The sequence below is a fragment of the Apodemus sylvaticus genome, chromosome 8 (assembly GCF_947179515.1).
Source record: "Apodemus sylvaticus chromosome 8, mApoSyl1.1, whole genome shotgun sequence".
Taxonomy (NCBI): Eukaryota; Metazoa; Chordata; class Mammalia; order Rodentia; family Muridae; genus Apodemus; species Apodemus sylvaticus.
Genome location: NC_067479.1, coordinates 33,048,427 through 33,076,055, shown reverse-complemented (window position 1 = coordinate 33,076,055; position 27,629 = coordinate 33,048,427). Strand labels below are relative to the sequence as shown.

The window sequence follows — 27,629 nt, the reverse complement described above, 5'->3', positions numbered from 1 at the left end:
TTAAGTAGAAAATTACCCAGATGTTCATCATTTTCTAAAACCCAGTGATTAAACTCACTGCCCTCTGTCATCCTGTGTGTGATTCTAAAGGATTTCGTTATTCTAGCTAAAAGGAAATTGATGAAACTCTTAGGCATGTCCAAGTCCTTTACCTGGAATTTAATATATGTCTCCCACTTTACAGACCCTTGTGAAAAACACATTTGCCAACCTATGGAGAACTGCTACAGCTGTGTGCCAGAATATTTAATGTTTGTATTCCTGTGGTTATTTTAATTCAGACTTAGAGACAAGAGCATTCAAACAGTTGAAGACAAGATCGTCAAAAATTACTATTTACATACCTAAGTCAGGGCTAGTTAGAGAAGAGAAAACTATTGACTACAAAAACTATTTACAAGGAACTATGATAAGTTCTACCTATCCGCATCACCTCCATACAATTTCTGGGAAAATGTTGCTCAATGAAATAATCTAAGTAAAGCTAATATGCCAGGAAATCCATAGATAATAAATAAATATCCAGCTCTCTCTCTCAAACTCTCTTTAATAAATATGTTTTTGAGCTTGTTACCTCTTAATATTTGATATAAAAATATGCTTAATGTTTTGTTTTTGCAGAGCAGACACAGACCTTGAAAACGATGACATAGGGTTTATTTACATTCTACTGAACGATTTCCTGGAATACAGGGAAATGTCTGCAGTGAGATCTGATGTAACTGCACCCATATAGCAGTTGTTAGTGAAAAGGAGCCTCATCAGAACCCTGCACTGGGAGTGGTCTGGTTCAGGCGGTACAGCGTGAGGGAAGAAGTACTTACACAGACCTCTCTGGCAAGACAGATTCAAAATGTAGAAGTAAGTGAACGTGAAAGCTGAATTACCAGGAGGGAACTTGTTAGGAAAGCCTGTCTGAGCGTGTGACCTCCTCTAGATATTCCTACTGCAGAAATGCCAGAGGCACAGTAATGTCTGAAGCAGAAGGTGCTAAATAGCTTGAGATTCATGGAAAAGCCAGCTTAACTTCCCTCCCTTCTCCAGCTAACGACATGAAGCAGGTTCAAGAGCGGGAGAGGTTGTCTGTTCTGAGTGTGTATACTCCTTGCTGTTTGATGTTTTCTTTGTGGTTAGGACACCCTCTTGCTGTGGTCACTCAGTATGTCCCTTCACTTGGCAAAAAATTTCTGGAAAATGTACAAAGACATCTCTAATATCCCTGCCCAGCAACCCTCCAAGGGCATTCTAACACCATGAAAAATAAATATTTTAAGGAAAAAAAAGAAATCATTTACATTATTCTGGAAGGAGCATTATTATTTTAATTCCTTTTTAAAGTTATCACTAAAGGTGTTTTATTTGTATATATGTGTGTTTGTCTATAAAAATTATGTCTCATTAATGATGCAGTTTTAAGTCAAGATCTCTTTTACAGGCAAAAGAAATCCCTTTAGAGCAGTGGTTCTCAGCCGTACTAAGGCTGTGACCCTTTAACACAGTTCCTTGTATTTCAGTGATCCACCAACAATAAAAATATGCTATTGTTCCTTAAAGAACAGTAACATTGATATGGTTTTGAATTGTAATGTAAATATTTCTGGAGATCCAGGTTTGCCAAAGGGGTTGAAACTTATAGGATAAGAATTCTGCACTACTGTAAAGGGAATATTTGAGAATGACGATTCCCAAGGTCAGACGTGCCTCTTTGGATGGTGTAGGGTTTAGGCCAGATACATTTCTTAATTATTCAAAACAAAAAACATGAATAAAATATTATGAAAGAATTATCTCCTTTTTTCCACATGGATTTAAATCACATTTACTCATCTTCAGTCTGTGTAAGTAGTTCTTTAGAAGACAGCATGTCAGAGAACACAGACATATACATTTACACACACATGCCCAAAATCGTATTTATATTTTTATTTCTTATCATTAAAAATATTCTAATAATAAACTGTATTTTACCAATTTAAACTACCTATTGTGTAACCCCTTTGACAAGAGTGTATACACAAACAAAATTTTTCTTTCAATTACATCTGAACATTTTAAAATCTTTCTTAATGTATCATAAACCAAAAAGAATACCCTACCATTTAAAAGGTCAACATATCAAATATATCACACTACATTTACATCAAGAAGTATAGCAATAAAAACAGCAGGTACAACCCATTGTCCCTTGCTGGCAGAGAAGGGTGACCATTTAAGCAAATTTCAGCCCACAGCTCAACCAGAACAGCAGCAAGCTAAGAAGACAGAAGGAGAACTCACCAGAATTGGGGTCCGAGTTGCCATCTGCTTCGGTCCTCTTGTCCGGAGAGGCCTGGTCGTAGAATTCGTCCTGTGGCTGAACCAGAGGAAGAGGGTGTGAGATCAGGGTTCCACTACCCACCGGCTCGTGGTCTCCCAGACCACTGTCACTGCAGCTTTCCTGGGAGCCATCCGGGAGGTGAAAGGTAACACGGCGCTGAGACTACAAAGAAGACCACAGGACACGCAGTTAACACTAGCTTCTCCCTGACACCATGCGCATGCTCAGTAGAACACATATTCAAAACTTACAGCACATAAATGACATAGTATAAAACCAACATATGCAAGACTAGGAACAAAGGGCCAGCATTCATTACTTGCATTTACCGGGTAATCGCCAACTAGCAAGTTACCAAAACAAATGTCTATCTTCAATGATGGAAGGACATAAAACTAATGTAAAACCTTGGGGGAAATGTGAGAAAAATAAAGACGCATACTTGGATTCATGAGAGAAATTATAGAGAATTCCCAAATGTTTCCACTCATTTGCTTCACAGAACTGAGTAGATAATTCTTTAATTCGACATATGTGTATGTGTACACTGTAGCTATCTTCAAACACACTAGAGGAGGGCATCAGATTCCATTACAGATGGTTGTGATATACCATGTGGTTGCTGGAAGTTGAACTCAGGATCTCTGGAAGAGCAGTCAGTGCTCTTAGCCACTAAGACATTTTTCCCAGACCCTAAATTCAACATTTCAAGATTATATTTCAGGCACTTTGCTTTCTAGAAATATTCAGTGGAATACTGTTGCTATTGTATAGGCTGATTTTTCAGTTTTCCCTTTAAGTTATCATATATATGATACAAATAGTAGTGTAACATCAAGTGAAAAGTGGTTTACATTTTATTAAAACCAGCCTTGGAAAAATTAATTGAAATGATTACTACAAATAGCAAAGTTATGTTAAGTTAATATTGATGTATATTGAAGGAAATCACTTTATTCAAAACTTGAAAATAGAATCAGAGAGAAATTAATGAGCTATTTTTTCCTCACTGGCTCAGGCTTTACTCCAAGCCTATTTTTAAAAGACATTTCAGTAGAAATGTGTTTAGCATAGTGCTGTGGCATCTGTTGCATCTATGAGTTCACATAATGAGCTAAGGTGTGCTTACAGTTACTTCAGTGAAAGTCAGTGTTTTAGTACAACAAAAGTCTGCATTGTAGCACAGACCAGAGTTCAGTTTTCATGGTCAATGTGCTTCTGGCTGATGCAATACATGAGATACAAAAATATGTGCAGCTATGTGGGGGTGAATTGTAAGCTATAGGGAAGTGCATATGTTGGTAAATGAATACTATAGTACTAAAAGTAATTTCCATTCTTTCACAGCCAAAAGACCTTCCAGTATTATGCTACACATGATTACTTTTATAGAGATTAAATGACATTACTAATACATAGAAACAGATAAAATTCAAATAGATAGTGTATAATAAAACCATCTCCTAGCATTTAATATTTGTGTTTTTCAAGTGATAATTTACAGAGTATATTCAAAGAAGCAGGCATGCCGCTAGAAGCAAATTCAGTAGGCAGATGCATTGCAGCTCTATAAAATTCTTTTATAGACTGACAATAGAACACAGCCTATTTTCTATGAGTCACTGGTTCAAATCCAGCTAAAAGTCATCCCAGAGAAGAGTTGATACCACTTTATTGCTGTTCAATGGCCTATGTGAAATGAGTTGATAGTTCAGTACATTTTTAATGAACTGACGCCAACATCCCATAAACTATAATCATAAATGGTACTAATTGTGTCTCATGTAGCACACTTCCCCTTTACACACAACTCTTGGATTAGCATCATTCATTCTTCTTCCAACGGTTCTCTCATTTGCCTAGGTGAGTGCTGTGATGTTAAAGCAAGCTGGACACAGAGAATGACATCAGACATGCACCAGCCCTTCCGAAACAAAGGTTATGCTACCGTGTTCATTGTGGTGTTTCCTCTCACTTGACATTTAACTGTCAAGGAAAAAGTGCTCCTAAGTTCATACTTTAATACGGTCTACTACTGCTATGATCTTTTATTGATGAAGTGAATACCAAGGGCATTGAGCTTATTGGCCATTATACATGATGGTCAACAATGATTTCTAAGATGACCACCCAGGAGAAACCCAAGGACAAATCACACTCTCCTCTGATAACTTCTAAATGCTGCATACACCATTAAGGGCATTATATTTCATAGAAAATGAAATTACATTTAAGACATGTGAAAGAAAAATATAATATTGCTTTAATTATAGTATTTTACTCCATGAAATATTTCTCAAAATAGGTACTAGCAGTTATCTATTATTTTAGCAGTTCTTACAATATGGATATATGTGTATTTATTTATTTATTAACATATATATACACATTATTGACTAATAATATACATTGGAAATATTATTACATAGAGTGATAGATGAAATATTTTCTTCTAAAAGTATAATGAACTTGGTAGACTCCGTCTTTAATTTTAAATAATACTTTACTTTTGACATTATGCTGCAATTATGATATTTAAGTACTATGAATGAGAACAGAAAAATAAAAAGGCAGTTTTTTAAGATTCAATGAAATACTATAAATTAGAATGATATCATAATTAATCTTTCTAAATTAACATGACACAAAGATATCTAAAACTTATTGCCAGAATTGTGCAGTGTTTTTCAGTCTGTGGAGGGATGGAGTGGAGATTTACATGGACTAAGAATTGGTAAGGTGCTGCAATGGAGGGAATAAAAATAATCAAGCACAGCTATTGCTGTGGTAGGGCATGTTGCAGGCATGGATGACCAGGAGACTGGTTCTGAGGGCTGCTAGCTTATTGAAATGGTTGGGCTTACTGATATGACCTTAGGCCGTGGGAAGGGAGGAAGGGCCTCAGCAGTATCTCAGCCTATCTGCTAGGTTAGCAGACTGCCTGTCACATGGTGTCTCAGAAGTCAGTTCTCTGGAGGGATAAAGCCTAACAGGACATTTGTCTCTATGGAGTAGAGTAGGCTTAAGTCTGATTTTGTCAGGAAGCCGCCCCATTCCTGCCTTGCTCTCTGAGAGAAGTCCATGTTATGTAAGGGTTGTCTGAATGTAGAGCAAGTCATCATAGGCACTGTAAGTCCTGAGCTAGATCTTTGGCTCTGGCTCAGGGAGAGGTAGCCTATCTCTGGCCAATACAGAGTAGTAAGATCAGAAATGATGGAATAAAAACCTTTTCTGCTGTATAATGGAAGCATTATATACTTGCACAATGAAAGGAAGTTTTAATAGTTTAACTTCATTCATATATATGTATATGTATATACAGATATACAAATTATATATATATATATATATATATATATATATATGATGTATGGTTTTATCAAGATTAGGCAAAAGAGTATTTGCTTTAATTGCCTAACATTAAGCATTGCAATTTTCATATGTAAATATGTAAAGCAAAATATTTAGCTTTTGTTCTAGATGTTGGTTCAGACCCTATTGTTCGAGAAGAACTTGCACTAGGGCTCTGTAATGAGGAACGTATAAGTTTCTTCAGAGGACAAATTTTTGATATAGTTTCACAGATTTGATTCTTGTACAGGGTAGGACATGAAGTCTATTCACTAATATTTGAAACATATAAATTAATGTGATCAATAATTAGAGAGGGTTCTGAATGTGAAATTTATGAAGACCACTACAGCCTATGATTTTAAATGTCTTGATTATCACAAATTTGTTTAAAATGACATAATTCTAAAGGATTCCACTAATGATGATAACGTAAATATTTTAAGCACAGAATTATTTTATAATGATTCATTTTATTATTTGAAGATGGCAAGTTAAACTAACTTCCTACTCTGTGTTAGAAGTAATTACATTAAATAGGTTCACATATGAAGAATTTAGGCTTATTCTTAATCTGGAAATTACTTAAAGATTTAATATTCTATTCTCATCCATTATATTTTTCTATCTTAAAGAAATAAGATATGGTGATTTTCTTTACTGTCAAAAAACTAAAGTGGAATTAACAATATACAATTTCATGCTGAAAAGTTTTTTGCTACTAATTAATTTATTCATTTAATGATTAATTAGTGAGTATCTTTTATCTACAGGAACATGTTCCCACCTCTATGGAAAACATGGTGTAGAAATCACTGAATCTCAGGGTTTTCTAAAAACTATCACATAATTAATGGTTTTCCTATTCACTATTGGTACTTAAGTTATTGAGCTACCAGCTATGTCCTCTTTAGATGGGATCCCATTTTAATTCTTTTGAACTGTACAGGCTTGAGAAAAATCAGTACATGAATAGGCAACATATACTGTAATTTTTTGAAGTTGATCGATCTTTAATCAGAACTATTAAAGGTATATTCATAAGAAATGAGGTATGTATAAGGCATAAGGAGGAGGGTATTTTTCTGGGTTTCTTCCAAAAGAATCCATATTTTTTCCAGACTTAAATTTAAACATATTGCGAATTGATGTCAACAACAATAATTCAAGATAGAAGAGTAACAAGGAATTTTAGGATAGCCTAGAATCACTGCAAGTCCTAAGACCTTCTTTTTACATGTCATTTAAAACATTTTTAAAACTAAGAGTCAGAGAGATAAGAACATTGAAGAAACATCATTTACAGAGTTCACGTCAGAGAACTAAACACGAATCAGTGAATGAAAATGGAACAAAACAGCAAAGAAGATGCTTTAGCTCAGCACCAGAACGCTTTCCCATGGCCCACTCCCCTTTCCCATCTTTCTGGACACTTGCAAGGGTAGCAATGGAATAGTGAATTACTGTTAATGTCTCCTCTTCTTCAACATTCACATTGTTCAGTAAATTTTTTAAAAAGGAAAATGCTTAGTTTGTATTTGGTGTAAGTGTTTAACAACTTCAGTAATCAAAGATGCAAGCAGATGTTTCAGCAAACTAAAAACAATTTTTTGATGACTAAATTTAACTACTTAAATAAATAAAACTAAGGATGCATATGATTATGGTCACTTACAGTCATGCTGATAGAGGCAATGAGATAGCCCCTGCATTGTATCTGCTGCACTCTTATCAACAGTGGGAGCTGCAGCTGCTGACTCTTTCTTCTGGGGATAGAACTGTCACCTTCTATTTCTAACTGACTCCACAATGAGATGTTTCATTTTTAAACTTTTGAAATGCATGTGATATACTCTCATTGATGTAAATGTGATATATTTGATATATAAATGCCTTACTGTAAAGTGAGTTACTGAAAGGAAGGAAATTTGTATATTATGTGCTTTGTAGAATGTTTTAGATACCTATTAAGATGTTTTAATGATAGAAGCCCTGATGTAAATAGCCCATAGCAGCACTTTTACAGTAATTTAAATGTTATTCCCATTTGATTTTAATGACAGAAATTTAGGTAATATTTGTCTTCAAAAATATTTGATATATTTGAGAAACCCAAGAACCTACAAGGTTCTTTCAGTATATAGATTTTATTTTTGGTTTTACATTTGAACAAATATAAAACAAAAATCTGGCCTTTACCTAGTTTTCTCTTGTGGGATGTTACGGAAAAAGAAAAAAGTGTTAAACTGACTTCACCACCAAGTTGGGGAACATGACTCCACCCTACATACTCCACCAGGGTCAGCACAAGTGGAAGAATCAAACATTTCGCATCGTAGGCCACACTGTTTCTTATATTCTTTAATTTTTGCTATCTGAAACGGCCTTAACCTATTTCTCACAGTTAAATGCTGCCCAGTATGAATGTAGGATTTTACAGAGCATTCAAAATATGAAACGACTGCATTAAACTAGAACAGCTGTTCCTGAATCTACAAGCAGAATTTTCACATCTATAAATTATATGTACAGAAATGTGAAAAAATCAACTCAGCAAGAGTCCTTTCCAATTTCATTTACTAGTAAACAAACCCATGTGACAAAGTAGGCTACCCCTCATCATATTTACAAAATCTGCATACGCGATAATTGCAGCAATTTAATTAGAAATTATACTAAATTATGACTGTTATTAAAGTAAACATATATAAGTCACTAGCGTAAGTATGGAATTAAGGACTGGAAAGAGATGCCTCCTTTGGGTAAGGATAACTTTCTGAAATATATGTGGCTGACATGGCAACCTTGAAAACAGAATTTGAGTCTGATTGGTGTCTAATATTTGAGAACTCATCTCAGCTAACGACTGTTATATAAACCAAAGACCAAATGCATTTCTGTTGAATTTATCTTAAAAATAATTATCAGTGGAATAAAATTATAACCCCATTGTAGAGCATGTGTCTACTTAAAAAATGCTTTTACAACATAGCTCTATAATACATTATAAGTTAGCTCTTCAAGTCATGGAAGCAACAAAGGGGAATTTGAACAAAGTTATGTATGTAACGATACGCAAATATAAACAAAGTATTTTCTTCCTCATATGTTCAAAATAATCTCAAGGTCATAACTATATTTAATCCTGAGAACAGATTCAATCCATTTGACCACTTGAAGATATTAGGGAAAGAAACATGAACAAAAGAATATACAATGCATTTTCAAAGCCTTGAAAAAAGTACTATTAATTCACATTAATAAATTAGAAGGTTTTTTTTTAGTTTGTAGTTTTTAGTTTTTGTTTTTTTGAGTCAGGGTTTCTCTGTGTAGTCCTGGCTGTCCTGGAACTCACTCTGTAGACCAGGCTGGCCTCAAACTCAGAAATCTGCCTGCTTCTACCTTCCAAGTGCTGGGATTAAAGGCGTGTGCTACCACTGCCTGGCACCAGAGGTCTTATAAATTATCATTTCCAAATAGAACATGGTGATGTCCATCAGAAATTATTTTGCTTACACATTTGAACTAGATTTTATTAAGTATGTCATGCTATTGTAGTAGAAAGAACATTAAGAGTCTTTTAGAATTATTGAAGAAATAGAAGTTTCTTTTTAGTGTCACTACTTAATGTAATATGCACATGTCAGACCTTGGACAGAAAGCATTCCCAGAGCATCCCTGAGCAGCCAGCCTATGGCTCAAGGAAGCAGCTGAAAAAGAACTGATTAAGCAAACGATCAAAGAGAAAAACCAATGAACTTAAACTTTCTCATAATGCTAATGTGTGTGTGTGTGTGTATGTGCGTGCATGTGTGTCTGTGTGTCTGTGTAAGTGTGTGTGTACATATGTGAGTGTGTCTGTGTGTGTCTGTGTATATGTGTGTGTATGTGAGTGTGTGTGAGTGTGTGTGTGTATGCATGTGTGTGGTGTGTGTGTGTGTGTGTGTGTGTGTGTGTGTGTGTGTGTTGGGTAAGTCTTACAGAAACAAGAGATAGCCACAGTGCACAAAACGCGAATAAAGATCCAGATATAAAAAACAATCACAAACAGACCACAGAGTGTCCTGTTCCGCAAATACTGAATCTCCACTCGCAGAAACTGCTGTAACTCTTCTAGTAAAAGTTCATAATTGATCAGAGAGGAGAAACAAAGCACATATGGGAATGTTTTTCTTGCCTGTCAATATCACAGCAAAACAATTCATTTGCTCATGTGATTACTGGAAGGGCATCTGATTCTGGATTCATTAATAAATGGCAAAACACTGGTAGATGTGGATTATATGTAGAATTAATGTAAATTGGTAAGTAGATTGGGCTGAAGGAAGACACAGAGATAGATATTGGCCGGCAATGGAAGAACACTACATGTTACATACAAGCATTGCCAAGAGGCTACCATATACCTCATTTGATCTTTTTACAAGTGCTATTAAAAAAAAAAAACACATCTCTGGAAATACAAGCATTCTCTATTCTTGCACTTTTGAAATATTGTTTACATTTAAATGTTTTCTTAAGGAACACATTCAGTTTGTATTATACTTGTAGATTATAATTTAAATCTGGAAAATAACATTTTTTCCAAAATAATCCTGGGGCATATATTTGTGTGTTTGTAAATAAATTATTATATGCTACCAAAGTTACATTCCAACACTTATATAAACAGACACAATTCATCCCTTGCTGTGTTTGGGAACATAATATTTTCTCATTCTTAAAGCAAAAAAAAAATTAAAAATGCATCTGACATCATGCAAAAGATAATTATTTACTACTGATGGTATAGAATCTAAAATCCCCTACTGAATATAAGCAAAAAAAAATGATGCATTCTGATGCATTAAAGTTGCCTCTAAGTGGAAAAGTTTAAAGTAAAGTGACACATATCACTTTACACAAAGTGGTTGTATCTACTTTCAGGCCTGTGGTGACAAAAGTTAGTTGTCATTTTTCCTCAATCACTTACTTTCCTTTTATAAGGCAGTCTTTTTTAAAAAGATAAAAAACAAAAGTAAACAACAGACAGAGTCCAGTTAATGTTTAGAAAATAATACTTCATAGAGTTTAGAACTTATCTTGTATATCTGATATCTTAAAATTACAAGAAGTCTTTACTTAAAGAAATTTTAGAGAAGACAGGTTTTATAACATTCTTCTAAGTTCTGTAGAATTAGTAATATTATTTTAATCACAGTAGTAGAAAAAAGGTGAAAAACTGAAAATTTGTCATGTTTTGAAAGCCTGTATAATATTATTTGAGAAAATCTTTAGGGTTTGAGATCTTTGCTTTTAATCAACTGAATATATCTGATTTTTAAGGTTTAGAGTGGATGTTGTATTGTCCTGGTATAGTTACGAATTAGTGTAGCTGTGTGACCACATGAACAAACAGAAATATATATATGTATATATATAAATACATATATATATGCGCATATGTGTTTGCATCCATGTGAACATACTGGGAGAAATCTTTTCCATTTTTTTAAAAGACACAATCTTTCATGGCTGAAGATCTTTGATATTGACTGGTCAAGGATTTTCAAGAATTCACAATCTCCTGCCCCACTTCTGACATTGCACAGCCACTGCCATGACTATAACTGGTTTCTGGGACTTCAAACTTATAATCATGTGCTTTCTCAGCAGGTACTGTACCGTATGATCCCTCTCCCCTGACACTGTTTTAATATTTAAAATGTATGGTTGTTCTTTTTTGTTCTTGTGAACTGTTATAATATACATGCTATAGGTTACAATATTAATACTGGGCATTAAAATTATTTTTGGAAACACTATAAAAGTGATGTCCCCAATTCTTTAAGGACAGATAGCATTAACTGTAGTTATGAACAAAGGATACTTTCAAGTATCTTCTAAATTCATAGCTTTTGGTGCTTAAATAAAGATCAACCTCAATCTTTTCTCACTGTGTATGAAGGAATGTTCTTTTTGGATCATAAATTTAGCAGTAATGCTGAAGGTTGAATAGGATCAGATGAATGATCACAGACTTCACAAGAGGGTTAAAGTTGTGGAAATCTGAGAAAACTTCTCCAGCAAGCTTTCCAATATAACATTGAACAATAACTCAGATATGGAAATATTATATAAATATTTCTGAAATGGTTACTAAGTGTTAATAGGTGTAATATGAAATTCAGATGTCCTATAAGCTGGAGGAATTATGTTTTATATCTCTTGTACTCTATAAAGTATATCATATCGTCAACTCTGCTAGAATCAGAGCCCTTATAATGATCTTCAGAAAACAGAGACAATGAGCTAGTTGGAATACACATGAATAAGATCTTGTATCTTTTCTCTTGGGTTGAAATGTCTTTGTTCTGAACTGTCTAAATAGCTGGACTTTATTTCAAAAAGAAAAAATCCTATTATTACTGCAGACATCACTGTGACTTTGAGCCTGATATTTGAAACAAAATCACTCCTACATCTCAGTGATAATCACTTCTTGCCCTGTGGCTTTTTAATCTTCCCTTTGAAAACATTACTGAGTCTCCAATCTCAGTTATTTGTGGGCTGGGGATAATTTGTTTCCCTGAACATAAGTACAGAATTCAAACATGTGTTGAGATTTTTCTGCATGTAAAACCTTTAAATTTAAGCTGAGTTTGTAAAATAATGAACAGAACTCAGGAAAAGAAATGTAGTTTTTATATTTTATTATGCCATCTTTATAACAAAGATAAGTGTAACTCTCAGTCCTCATCAACAAAGCTCCATTTCACAGCATATGGACAACTTTACAAAAAAAGACAACTGGACATTGTGCAGGGATCAAAAATAATGGAAAGCCTGGACCCTATAGACACACACAGTACAACTCTCGCTCTTAAGTCTCAGAAAACCTCATGGAAGAGAAGACTGAAAGATTATAATAACCAGAGGATCAGGAAGACTTCTGGCAACTGTGTCATCTACAAGTGTCTGTCTAAACAAGACCCAAACAAAGATAATGCCAGGGAACATGCAAATATGGAAGGGCAGAAATATCACAGATGTATTGTCACAAGATAAGGAACTACAGGGAACTAATGACTATGTACAGGGAGAATTAACATCTCAGGGATGACTCTGTTTATTGGTTATTAAATACAAAGTGATAAGCCCTGAAACCATATAATACACACAAAAGAGACAATAGATTATAAGTGTGTATGTATAATATCCATACGTATGTGTGGATACATACATATATATATATATATATATATATATATATATATATATATATATATATATAACTACTGGATTTGGATTGAGGGAAGAGAGGAAGGGGGAAAATTATGTAATTATATTTATTTAAATTATTTGTAAAATTTATTTCTGTTAAAAGGGAGACTGCTCACAAACACTGTTCTCTAAAAATAGACACAATGATACAGAAGGTACAAAAATGCATTTGAAGACAGTAAAACAAATCATAAATCCACTTGACTCTGAGAGCCAAAAATTATGAATATAAATGCCTTCTATATTTTTCAACCATTGATTTGGAGTTATAATTTAGAATAAATAATGTAAAGAAAATATTTTACAAAAAAGTAGAACTTACACTATAACATAATTTTGCCTATTATATAAAAAATCTTGAAAAATATTTCAGTCTGCTATTTATATCAGTATCCACAGAATTTTGATTCTTGATATATTTATTGTCTGAAGAGATAATAAATAATCTTTTTCAGTTGAATTATTTTAATAAAAATATAAATACACATTTGTTTAAAAATATGAGAGACAATATCATATATATCCACTGGATAAAGGCAGGCAAGACTACCATCTAGGTAAACAAATTCTTTACAAATATTCCCATTGTATGCTATAAACCCTTGTTTTATTAACTTACTGTTGAAGTCACAGATCCTAGGAAATTCAGGTTGTTGTTTAACACACACATATGCCCAACAAAATTAGTTGTCAGCTTTGATCAGAGAAAACTTTCTTCTGGTTATGGGCCAAAGTAACTAAGACTTATTACTTGTCATAGTGCTGAGAACAGTTGACTGTTGAATAATCATCTTTAAATAGTATAACCTAACCCCCTCATCAGTGCTGAAGAAGCATCATATAAGAGAAGACAGAAAGAACGCAAGAGCCAAAGCCTGCTTAGGACACTTAGATTCCACGTCTCCCCATGGATTTCTAATTAGGTAAATTAGTTTGTGAAGAGATAGAAATTGTCATTCCTAATGTAGCATTAATAAGCTAGACATGGTCTTATAAGGAATCTCTACTAATGCTGTAAGCAGCACTAAAATAAACATACATGTACATGTATATATGAGATGAATTTTATATATATAATGAATTATATGTGTATATATAATGAATTACTTTCTTTTAAGCTATAATATCGCATAAATATCGCTTAATTATTTTCTGCTAGTTGTGGTTTAAATTGTTCAGGAAAATAATTTATGGGGGAATATGCTAAAGTAACAGTTTTCTTTTTTTTCTAATTTTCTATTGCATATTTTCTTTATTTACATTTCAAATATTATCGCTTTCCAGGTTTGCCATTCGGAACCCCCTATGCCATCCCTCCTCCCCCTGCCTCTATAAGGGTGCTCCCCACCCACCCAACCCCTTCTGCCCTCCTGCCTTGCCCTGGCATTCCCCTACACTGGGGCATCAAACCCACACAGGACCAAGGGAAGCTCCTCCCACTGATGCCCGTCAAGGGCATCCTCTGCCTCTTATGTGGCTGGAGCCATGGGTCCCTCCAGGTGTACTCTAGTTGGTGATCTAGTACCCTTGAGCTCCAGAGCCTCTGGCAGGTTGACACTATTGCTCCCCACATTGGGCTGCAAACCTCCTCCCTCCTTCAGTCCTTTCTCCAACTCTTCTATCAGGAACAGTCTAATAGCAGGTTGAGGGCATCTACTACTGTCTTGGGCAGGCTCTGGCAGAGCCTCTCAGGAGACAGCCATCAAGCACTTCTGTCATCAAGCACTTCACGGGCATCCACAATAGTGTCCAGGTTTAGCGACTGTATATAAGATGGATCCCCAGGTGGGTCAGTCTCTGGATGGCCTTTCTTTAAGTCTCTGCTCCACACTTTGTCTCCATATTTGCTGCCGTGAGTATTCTGTTCCCCCTTCTAAGAAGGACCAAAGCATCCATTCTTCGGTCTCCTTCTTCTTGAGCTTCATGTGGTCTGTGAATTGTATCTTGGGTATTCCAAAATTTGGGCTAATATCCACTTATCACTGAGTGTGTACCATGTGTGTTCTTTTATGGTTAGGTTACCTCACTCAAGATGATATTTTCTAGTTCTCTCCATTTGCCTAAGAATTTTATGAATTTCATTGTTTTTAATAGCTGAGTAGTATTTTATTGTGTAAATGTAACACAGTTTCTATATCCATTCTTCTGTTGAAGGACATCTAGGTTCTTTCCAGCTTCTTGCTATTATAAATAAGGCTTCTACGAATATAGTGGAGCATGTGTCCTTATTGCATGTTGGAACACCTTCTGGGTCTATGTTCTAGCTGGGCCCTCAGGTAGAACTATGTCCAATTTTCTGAGAAGTGGCCAAACTGATTTCCGGAGTGGTTATACCAGCTTGCAATCTAACCAGCAATGGAGGAGTGCTCCTCTTTCTCCACACATCCTCACCAGCATCTGCTGTCCCCTGAGTTTTTGAACTCAGCCATTCTGATTGAATCTCAGGGCCATTTTGATTTGCATTTCCCTGATGACTAAGGATTTCAAACCCTTCTTTAGGTGCTTCTAGGCCATTCACATTTCCTCAGTTGATAATTCTCTGTTTAGGTCTGTTCCCCATTTTTTAATAGGGTTATTTGGTCCTCTGAAGTCTAATATCTTGAGATCTTTGTATATATTGAATATTAGCACTCTATAGGATGTAGAATTGGTTAAAACCTTTTCCCAATCTGTTGATTGCTGTATTTCATATTGGCAGTGTTCTTTGCCTTACAGAAGAAAAGCAGCAGTTTTCAACCCATGGGTCACCATGCCTTTGTGACCCTTTCACAAGTGTTGACTAAGACTATCTGGGCATCAACTATTTACATTATGATTCGTAACAGTAGTATAATTACAGTTGTCTAGTAGCAATGAAAACAATTTTACAGTTGAGGATCATGATAACTTGAGGAGCTATATTTAAGGAGATGCAGATTAGGAAGATCTAGTATCCCTTCTGAGACTGTATGCACATTTTCTATACTCAAAGTATTTTTTTTAATAACAAAGCAAATTGAAAGTGTATAAAAGGAGCAGAATCACACAGATTTGTACTAAAAAGGAAAAGTACTTCTGTCCACTGTCAAATATTCAATACTATCACAATACTGATCTGAGTATACTCAATCATACTTCTATTAAACACACATTTGTGTATGCTTATATATTGATAACAAAATGTTCAATATTATTATGTAAATATATCTTGTTGTTCTGTATTAAGTTAAGGAGGATGATTCTATATTTGCCCAAGTATCTGTATTCCAAAAAACTTCTGCTTGTACAATTCTGTCATGATATTAATTATGCTTTGTTCTTATTTTCTTAATTAAAACATTATAAGCCCCCAAAGTCCTTGTTAAGTAAGCATTTTACCTTCTGATTAGACTTAAATTGATCAGAAACTAATTCGGATCTAGTCCATGTCTTAGTCTGACAGATGGAAGAAGAGAAGCATCATATCTCAGCTTCCACAGACTGATAGAACACACAGCGAATGCTAGGCAAGCCATTTTTCTCGTGTCCTAAACTTTCATACACATGGAAATCTATAAGATTTGCATCAGATCTGCAGCTTGAGTGATAACTGAACATACGTATCAGTGAGTCAATAACAGTTCCTAAGAGACTGTGATAGAAAAACTATTTTTAGCACAAGGATATGATCTTACAACCCCATTGCCTACACCTTATACATACAATTTCTTAGAAAGTTGGCAGGGTGGCATTCTTAAAAGAAAGACTAGGTAGTCCTGAAGTGGGAAGTATGTTTACAACTAAGGATTTGTATGCATTTTAGTTATTTATTTTAACTTATAAATTTCTACATATAAAAATTCTACCTTAATTTGTCTTCAAATTGCCTTACTCTGTCCTCAATTATATCCAGGAGAAAATTGCTTCAATTTTCATTCTTCTCTGAACAGATATCCCTGAAACTATATCATCAGAATGTCTTTAAAATCTGAATTAGAATGGTTTTTAATATAAAGTCAGGTTCCATGGTTATAATAATGCAAATTAATAATTTGTTACTAGGTAATTCATCCACATTTAAACAGACTCTATCTACTTACAAACCAAGCATGAATTTTATGGACAATGTGGTACAGCCTCCTGCTCTAAGGTTACAAACTTGTATAACATGCTTTCTGCAGAACACTGTAGGCATCGCCAGAATAATGCTAAGTATTAGTGAGTGTAAGCATAGAAATGTACACTAAACATGTATAGAAGACAGCATCATGGTCATAGGATACTTCCTATGAGTACATATTGGCATTAACTCTGAATGAGTCAGCTAATACTAACTGAGTAAAACAGCCAATATACTGCTATCAACTGTATAAACAATGAATGTTCTATCTACATCAATCTATCAATATGTCTTTTTTAACAACAAATGTGCCTTACTTTGATGGATTTTTTACTTCTTGATTGTCATTAATGTTACACTCACATGACATTTATCTTATGAGTTAAGCACAAAATAAAGCTTAGTATCATTTCTTTTATTTCTTTTTCCTTCATGTCCTTATTTTATGAAGTGTTTCTACTTAATTCATCTTATAGATTTCCAAAAGATATATATATATATATGTACATATATCTATCTATATCTATATATATGTATATATACATATGTGTATACGTGCATATATAGATACATACAAACATACTTAAATTCATACATATACATGCATGTAATAAAACTATTATCATACATGCATTCATGTGTACATACACACATATATGTTTATCCATGATTAGGATCATTATCTCTGTCCTACATCTTGTCACCTTGTCGTCTTTGTCAGGATCAGCTGCACCCTTGGGGTTCTCATCCATTGGGCATCAGATCTGTTAAAGAACCTCCTGAGCCTCTCCAGCCTCAGCCACAGATAACAGTACTAAAAGGTTTGCCTAGCACTGCCTAACTTGCAGTCTCTTCTTATAAAAGATGCTGCTTTTAAGTTTGTAAGAACATCTACTTGGTTGTTACTTTCTTTTATCGCTGATTTGTTAAAGAGTCTTACTCCCAATGAGCATCACTCTCAAGGAACCATAAAACACAATTCAAAGCTGAAGGTTTTTGGTTTTAAAACTAATATGGAGCTTGTAAACTTAGAAGTTTCCTTTCATATCTTGTCTGTAAACTACCTATGATATGTATGTATTCTTCATTTTCTATTGCCTGCTCCAATCAGCTTTAGTGTGTGAGTATGTGTGTGTGTGTGTGTGTGTGTGTGAGAGAGAGAGAGAGAGAGAGAGAGAGAGAGAGAGAGAGAGAGAGAGAAACAGAGACAGAGAGAGATAGAGAAAGAGAGAGACAGAAGGAGACAGAGAGAGAGAGAGAGAGAAACAGAGACAGAGACAGAGAGACAGAGAGAGATAAAGAGAGAGACAGAAGGAGACAGAGAGAGAGAGAGAGAGAGAGAGAGAGAGAGAGAGAGAGAGATGAAATTTAAAGTTTGATGATGTTCATAGAGTTAAGTGATGACCAAAATTTCATCTTGTGGTGCATCTATTTATTTCTTACATGGACAAGAAAAGAGGGTTCAGGATAAGTCAAGAACTTTTCTAGAGTTCTTTCTTCAGTTACTCAACAAAAACATTAACCTGCTTTCTCTCAGGGACACTTTTTGATACTGAGGAGCAGTCATTCCACTCATAGGCTTTAGTCCAGGAAGTTAAATGAAATGGAACAAATAATTACACATGTAGTTGAAGCTATGAAGAGGAAACTTCAAGTACCAGAGAACTTAAAAATTGATACAGATAGCCAAGCTGCATAGAAAGATATTCAAATAAAGAAAATGGCCAATAATATGACTAGCAAATTTACACTGGATTATTAAAATAAATAATGGTAATTGTTCATAATTCTTTGCAAAAATATATTTAATAATGGTTTTAGAACAGCACTATACATCCTTTTTATGCTCTCCTTCATAAACACTAAACTCTATGACTCCAATAAGGAACATTTCAAGACTGTGAATGTTAATGAAAAATGAGTCTTAACTGCTGAAGATCACAATATTGTTTCCTGTATCAACTTGAATACGTGTAAATAAAAGATATATAAAGATGTTTATCATTTGTGATTAATAATTCTGAATGCCTAATAATGATATTCAGGTATACTCATTGTTTTCTGTAGGAAATCCTAGGGAAGTTGACAACTTGTTTTTATTGTATCTGAATTATTATCAAATCACACATGAAGAAATTGAGGCCAAAATTAGATGGGAATAGAAACTTTCATAGGCAGAGGGGGTTACAACCCACTAGTATGTGATGATAATCAAAATGTGGGTTAAATAAAAACATCCAAAAATAATTGCATGCCCACACCATTTATCATCTTGACAATGTCAAAATAAAACTATTTATTTTTCTTAATTTTTAAAAACCCATAAAGCACAAATCGAAACAACCTTGAGATTCCACCTCACACCAGTCAGAATGGCTAAGATCAAAAACACAGGTGACAGAAGATGCTGGCAAGGATGTGAAGGAAGAGAAACACTCCTCCATTATTGGTGGAATGCCAAGCTGCTACAAGCACTCTGGAAATCAGTTTGGTGGCTCCTAAGAAATAAGGACATAGTACTTCCTAAGGACCACTCCTGGGCCTATACCCAGAAGATGCTTCAACATATTATAAGGAGAGATGCTCCACTATGCTCATATCAGCCTTATTTATTGTAGCCAGAAGCTGGAAAGAATACAGATGTCCCTCAACAGAGGAATGAATACTGAAACTGTGGTACATTTACACAATGGAATATTACTCAGCTATTAAAAACAATGAATTCATGAAATTCTTAGGCAAATGGATAGAACTAGAAAATATCATCCTGAGTGAGATAACCCACTCACAAAAGAACAAACATGGTATGCACTCACTGATAAGTGGAGAGAAGCCCAGATACCTGGAATAACCAAAAAACAATTCATAGGCCACATGATGCTCAAGAAGAAGGAAGACCAAAGTATGTATACTTTGTTCCTTCTTAGAAGGGGGAACAAAATACCCATGGGAGGAAATACAGAGAAATAGTGTGGAGCAGAGACTGAAGGAAAGGCCATCCAGAGACTGCCCCATCTGGAGATCCATCCCATATACAATTTCCAAACCCAGATACTAATATAGATGTCCACAAGTACTTGCTAACAAGAGCCTACATGTAGCTGTCTCCTGAGAGACTCTGTCTTTGACAGAGGTGGATGCTTACAGCCAACCATTGGACTGAGCAGAAGGTTCCCAATGGAGGAGCTAGAGAAAGGACCCAAGGAGCTGAAAGGGTTTATATAGCCCCATAGAAGGAACAACAATACGACCCAAACAATACTCCCAGAGCTCCCAGGAACTAAACCACCAACCAAAGAGTACACATGGAGTTACCCATGGCTATAGGCTCAAATGTAGCAGAGGATGACCTTCTTGGACATCAGTAGGAGGTGAAACCCTTGGTCCTGTGAAGGGCTGATGCCCCAGTGTAGGGGAATGCAAGAACAGGGAAGAGGGAGTGGGTGGGATTGTGATCAGGGGGAAGAGAGATGGAATATGGAGTTTATTTAGGGGAAATGAGGAAAGGGGATAACATTTATAATGTAAATAAAGAAAATATCTAATAAAAAACAAAAAGCTGACATGGTAACTCAAGTAAAACTACTGAAAATAGATCTCATTTACATACAACAAGAATACACTATCAGATCCATGACTTTAAGTTATTAAAAAATTTACATTTAAATAAAATGAAATGGACTCTATACATACTAACCATCTCAATTTATTTTAATCATTCTCCTTGTAAAAGCCATCTAGAATATTGGGTTCTTCCCTAGAGTTTGTCTTCTCTGAGAACTTTATGGCCTCTACAACTGATGAAAATAGTATAGTAAAAAAAATTCAGAACTGTAGTCTGAAATCCAGCAGTTAAACCAGCAGTTCAGCTCAGTGAGCAAACTGTGACTTATGATGACCTTCATTTCTTGATAATGGACACAATAAAGTAGGATAAAAATATGCAAAATGGGAAATAGAAAAAATTCTTTATTCTCATTTGAAAAAATTATTTTTAAATTTTATTCATGTTTTGAATAAATGTGCTTTGATCTTATACAGTCCCTCCTTTAACTACTCCCAGATCTACTTCATGTCTCTAGACACAGTATCCACAGATCTATGGACTTTGTTTAACAACTATCATTCTCTATCATTAACAACTGCCATTTTAACATGCCTCTGAGTGTACTCTTTTGTTGGCGGTTTAGTCCCTAGGAGCCCTAGGAATATAGTTTGGTTCATATTGTCGTTTCTTCTATAGGGCTGCAAACCCTGTTAGCTCTTTGTTCCTTTCTCTGTTTAGCAAATATTTGGCTATTTAGCAAATTGATTATGAAACACTGTAGAAAAAAATTAAGACACAAGCATTCTTGTTCAATGTGCCTATTCATTCTTAGATATGTGTTCTTCTACTGAAACAATTTTTATGTAGCAGAGGCAGAAGAAGAAGGAGGAAGAGGAGGAGGAGGAGGAAAAGAGAGAGGGAGGGGGAAGGGGAGGGAGAAAGAGTGAGGTAGAGGGGGAGAAAGGGAAAAAGGGGGAGGGGGAGGGAGGGGAAGGGAAGGGAGAAAGAGGGAGAGAGAAAGAGAGAGAGAAAGAGAAAGAAAGGGAGGGAGGAAGGGAGAGAGGGAGAGAGAGAGAGAGAGAGAGAGAGAGAGAGAGAGAGAGAATGATGACTTTCTTCTAGCAGCTATCAGGAGTAACTTGCTCTTCAGCCAGTGGTAGGATAGCTAGGGGTGAGACAAGTAGGAGTGGAACTTCATGTCCTCCGTCATGTCCTGCTTCCTTCACATGTGATTCAATTTCACTGTTCAAGTATTGTTTTCAAATAACAGTGTAGGAAAAAGTTTAAGAAACAAACAATAGATTGTAGATACATTTTTATGACATGTCTTAGAGAAAGTACATCTCAGCAACAATACCTAAATTCTAAAATTCATTATAATGGTTACTTCTTACATAAACTGTTTCCATAGATCACAATTTGCTGCAATAATAATTTATAGATATTTTGACAGACCAGAGATGATGGCTTCTGCTAGAATCCAGAAACATTCTCAAATGTATTTACTCCTAATTGCATTTAATTTCATATTACAATGATTAATCAGAATGAATGTCTTCATTTTCTGCTGCTTTAACTGCAAGAAATGATCTCTTCTGTTTTTATCCTATTATAAGGATCGTTACAAAAATGGGAAACAATTAACACCGGGTTTAATGCCTGAGTGCTATAGAGCTGAAGTAATTGCACTCAAGGTCTGCTAACTTTTTAATCAGGCATTTGGTTGCAAGCTGCTCGCAATTGATTCTGAGAGAACTAACACTGTCTAAGGAAGAAAGCAGGTGTGCCAAAAACGCGGGCATGTTGGCAAAACAAATGAAAGGTTTTTAAGGGGGAAGAAAAAGAAGAAAACGGTAAAAAATCAACGCAAAGTTTTTATCAGCATGGCATTTCCTTGCTGGGTCTGTTATTGAACAAAGCCAGAGGTGCACAGGAGCACAGTGGCGAGGGTCCCACTGACTGACTACTGTCACACAGTAGTATTAAAGCTTAGCAGTGAGGAGCCTGTCCATCCTAAAGTTAGCGAATTGAGTTAATTAAAGGAGATGACTTCAAATTTCCATATTCAGTAGAGTTAAATCACAATCAGAGGAGTCTGAAATTACATTATAATTAGAAATGCTCCTTGTTCCTTGCATTTGGGATACTCTTTGAAAAACAAATTTGGTTAGGTGCTTTGTTCTCTCCTAAAGAAAAAGTATGAACTCTATGGATTTCCTCTGAAAGCTAATGAATTTTTTCTCCCTTTAATAACTGTCTTAATGTCAGTCTTGTACCACAGAAGCCATTGCTAGGAATGTTTTTTTCATTCATTTAATGGTGCATATAGTCATCAAGAACATTGGTGGGGGAATTTTCATATCCCTCCTGCATTCACTTTGAATAGAACTTTGAAGAATGATTTTTTTTAAAAAAAATCATTCATTGCTTATTAGGACAAGAAGTAAAGAAATATATATGAAATTGCCAGTTTAATTTTTGATGATCATTCTGTACACTGTTGAAAGTTCTTGGATCTGAAGGAGCCCAGTAAATGGCAGATTTGACCATTTGCTTAGAGATTTCCAAGATACTTGCTTGCTACTGCTTTTTTTTTTTTAATGCCTGAAATCAGAGAAACAAGAACATTTGAATATTTAAAGAATCATACAAAGCAGAACTAGCTTTTCCAGCTGAAGAACAAGTCAGAGCAAGAACAAAATCAAGAGTGCATCAGCTAGGAGCTTCCTCAAGCAAAACCCTGTGTGCAATTCAATTATGCCAGTTTGCCTGGACTCCCAGGCAATCCATTTTAGAATTCATTAAGATGCCTCAGGGTTCAGAACAAGGTAGATGGAGATCAATGAATCTAAGAATGTTACACTCACACAAGTTACTCAAGTTTCTGTTCTATCTCAGTTCCAAACAAGTTCTGGAAGACTGAGGTCCCCTGTGTGCATCACTTCAGATTTCAATGAACTCTCCTTTGGCTTCTCCTTGTGCAAACAGCTCTCTCTGAGCCACCACAACATCTGTTGTTTTCCTGTGAAGGACTAATACAAATGAAACGAAGGAACCTGGCATCTGGCCACCTGCACACAGTCACTCAGTCTTAAGGGATTCTCTCAAAGCTGGATCTCAAGCATTTCAGGAAGGAAGCCAAAAGGAGACGGAACAAAGAGACTGGCGGGCACCACGGATCCCTTGGTGACCCACATTACATCACAGGGGGAATTGTACCAGAATAACATTTATGCTGTTTCTGATCCCAAATGTGACTTTACACTAATTTTTATCACCCTGCAGCATTCTAGTAAAAATTTGAAATCTAGTAACTCAAAATACCTTTGGAATCTAGTACATATGCAAGATGTGTGTGCACATAAAGGTGGTTTGGGGTGTATTATATCCCAAGAACCCTTGAAATATGTGTTGCAATAGCTGGTCCTATTGATGGAGGAAGGAAAGGAATGCTATACTTAATGGCATGTTTTGACCACTAAGTATCATTGTTTGCATGGAGTACTTATCTAGTGTGATGCTACTTATAAACCTGATGATCAACATTCCAACTGTTACATATGTTGGCTAGTTTTATGTTGACTTTACCCAAGATAAACAAGTATGGGATGAAGCAGTATCCATTGAGAAAATGCCCCCACAGTATTGGCCTTTGGGTAATTCTATAGTGCTTTTCCTTAATTAGTTATTGATTTGGGAGGGCCTGGATTCTAGTTGATGGTCCTGGATGGTATAAGAAGACAGGCTAAACAAGCCATGAAAATCAATCCAGGAAGATCAAGCATTCCTCCATAGCTTCTTCTTGAATCCTGCCTCCAGGAATCTGACTTAAATTCCTGCTCCAATTTCTCTGCATGATGGACTATGAACTATAAGCAGAAATAAACCTTTCCCAAATTGCTTTTTATTACGATGTTTTACTACAGTGATAAAAACCCTAACTAAGACATTCCATAAAATAGGAAATCTATCAATGAATCCTCCCCTAGAATAGATTTCATTACTTCCTTTTCAGTGGCTTGAGTTTGTTGTTATTATTTGCCATCATATTTATATTAAAAACAAAGAGCACATTCTGTAAATTGTTTGAATGGTATAAATATCACACTACACAATTAGAAATAAACCTTTTCTCACTAAAAGTAATGAGTAACAGGAGAAACAAACCACTATTGCTTTAATATATACTTAATGTCTATGTATTTCTTATATTTATTCCAATTTCCATGGTTGAAATAAAAACACATTTAGTTTAGCTTATGAGGTCCATTTAGTATTTAAAGATTATTTATTCATTGGTTACAGACCATTGCTTAGACTACACAGAATAAGCTATCCTAAGGTGATGTTTAGTCATTATCATTTATTGGTTAATTTAATTTTTATTTCCTTGCCTGTCCTCAATGCATACATGAATGAATATGTGTTTACTAATCATTCTTATCTTTTTTCTATATCATTAACATGAATTACTTTCACACTTAAAAGGCCTAAATCATTAAGTCTCATGAAACTGAGTTAAATAGCTATTAGTTCATTCATAGCATTTTCTTGAAAATGTATACATAGATTCTTGACTCGGGGTATGTCATATAAACAACATGACCAGAAAGCATTATGTCGTAATTTACCAATGTACTTACTTAATATTTGTTTAAGTAATGATGTCATTTACTTTTAAAATCTGTGACTTCACTGTTCTGGCAAAATACTAGTACACTAATAAGCAAGAATATTTATAATAATATATATTTTTTTTAATCCTGGTTTCTTTTCACTTCATTAGGAATCTTATTTTTAATGCTATATTCCTAAAAATCCATTGTAATATTAAATTTCTTCACAGAAAAGCAGGTATTTATTACACTGAGGTTTCAGTAACAAATCAGGAGCTCTAATTTCTACTGCTAATTGTCTGGGTCCCAAGGCATTTCTCATTGTTATAAGTATGCATGCAGACTCTACATTAGCAAAGCAACAAAATTAAAATTATCATCAATAATGGAGAAAATTACAAAAAAAATTGTGAAGCATAAAATTGTAGATGATAAATCGCCTGTGCAATGATATATTGCACACCTTTTCTACTAGTTTGTTAAGCACTGTCTGGACAGGCTCCTGTTTGTTTTACTGTTAAATATATCGCTAGTATTAGAACAGTGTTCAATAGCTATTGATCAAGTCATAGAACTTTAGTCCCAGTGGCTTGCGTTGTGCAGACACTGACCATCCAACAAAGCACAACACAGTCAGATCTGCCAGACTCAGTGATAAGCCTCTGCATGTTGTACTTTACAGGGGAGCAAGGCTCCACTTTAGAATGAAGTGTAGAATAATAACGATGAGAACAGGCTTTTTACAACCTTGGTAATCACATGCAGTTATTTGGAGGTTCTCCCTCTATGCTCATATCTGTATTTGTCAAGAAAGAGTTTTGATTATCTGGTAGCATGCGTTAATTTTCTCCTTTAGTTTTAAGGTACATGAATACTGCTTCATTTCCCTAATTTTTCCCTTTCTTTTTCTTAAAAAAAAAATCACTCTTATTGTTGCTTCCCCCACAACCTCTCCTTAGCATTTTTTGTGTCTCTATTTTCTGTTCTCAGCCTAATTCCAACTATTCAAGGACCAAAGTGCAGTGTGTCTTTTCACAAAGGCGGGTGAGCTGATGTGGACCATGTACATGGGCTCTGGTATATTTTTATGTAGAAATAATAACTAGGCTAGTCCCCAAAAGTCACTGGAGTATAATGAATAGCCACCCAGTTCATAGTACACTCTGCAAGATGTCAAAATATTGCTGGTTGGTGGATCCTAAATATACTGTCCATAACCAGATATTTAAATTTCTCTGACATTTTTAGCCAGGTGAATCCTAAGCTCCAACCTAGTCACTTAGCTTTTCTTTGTGAATAGGAAACATGGTTACTCACCACCATAACACCACAGCATACAATTAAATGAGTCACCATTCATTAAGGCTTAGATTATATAAAGAATACTGAACAAAGAGAACCATTACAGAACAGTGGAGTTTTCATGGGACAGAGAGAGGATATTTCTTGTATATGAATGCTCCTTACGTGTAGAGAAAGAGTTGTCTTGCCTGTTTATAGCACATGAGCAGAGACTTTGATTTTCTGACATTTCTTCTCCTGAGGTACCTTCTGAGTCAACATTTATACATGGCGATCTAAGAACACAGTATAAGGTGGAAATTAACCTTTGGATAATGAACTTAACTACTTGATTCTAGTTACTAATCTATCCATATGTCCAACTTTAAATATTCAATGCATTCATGTGAAAAACCTATTTGAAAGGAAAAATGTGAATTTTTTTCTAATGTCTGATGTTTCTTGACACTGAACCAAAAAAGAATGCAACAAAATTTACTCCAGCTATACTGGGGATTGAGGACTGTCAAGGAGTTTGGGGAGTGTTAGCTCCTCTGTCACGGATGAATTAATGATTATAAGGAATGGCTGGGATTTGTTACATCCCCTGTGTCTTGTTGAACTCTCCCGCCCTTCTGCCTTTCACCATGGGATGGCCCAGTAAGAAGCCTCTTGCCAGAAGCCTTTTGATCTTAGATGTCCCAGCCTCCAGATATGTTAAGACATAAATCTCTCTCTTGCTCGCTTTGTTAATAAGTTATCCTGCCTCAGGTATTCTCTTACACCAGGACAGGAGAGACTGTACAATATTTTCCCTTCTTTCTTACACCTAGGTGGAGTGGCTCTTATAAAGTGTTTCAGAGCAAATATTTCAGGGTTGATATCTGGAAATACAGTTAGTTAGTTATTAGTTATAGTTATGTTAGTTATAGTTAGTTATTTTGCAATGTATTATTCTTACAGAATTATAAATGACCAAAGAAATGAAAAAAAAATAAGGAATGAATGACTTAAAATAGTAGTGAAGATATAAGTTAAAGCCAATCAAAATTCAGCCAGGTGAACTTAGGACAAAAACCAAAAATTCCATAAATCATGCTTTTGTGAGGATACAGTTCGATGCTCGCTAGAATCTTAATTATCCCTCTGTTGTCCACTTCCTTTAGTGACTGAGTA

At 35.1% G+C, this 27,629-nt stretch overlaps 1 protein-coding gene across 2 annotated transcripts in view; it reads right to left on the bottom strand.

Annotated features, from left to right (window-relative positions):
* The window catches only part of Pcdh9 (protocadherin 9), an 881,596-nt gene that overhangs the window by 324,070 nt on the left and 529,897 nt on the right, over positions 1-27,629 (bottom strand). Inside the window, exon 4 of one of the 2 annotated variants that reach the window (XM_052190827.1) lies at positions 2,278-2,479. In XM_052190827.1, coding sequence (XP_052046787.1) covers positions 2,278-2,479 — 202 coding nt within the window. The remainder of the gene's footprint in view (positions 1-2,277; positions 2,480-27,629) is intronic. The other variant, XM_052190828.1, reaches the window with a different exon arrangement.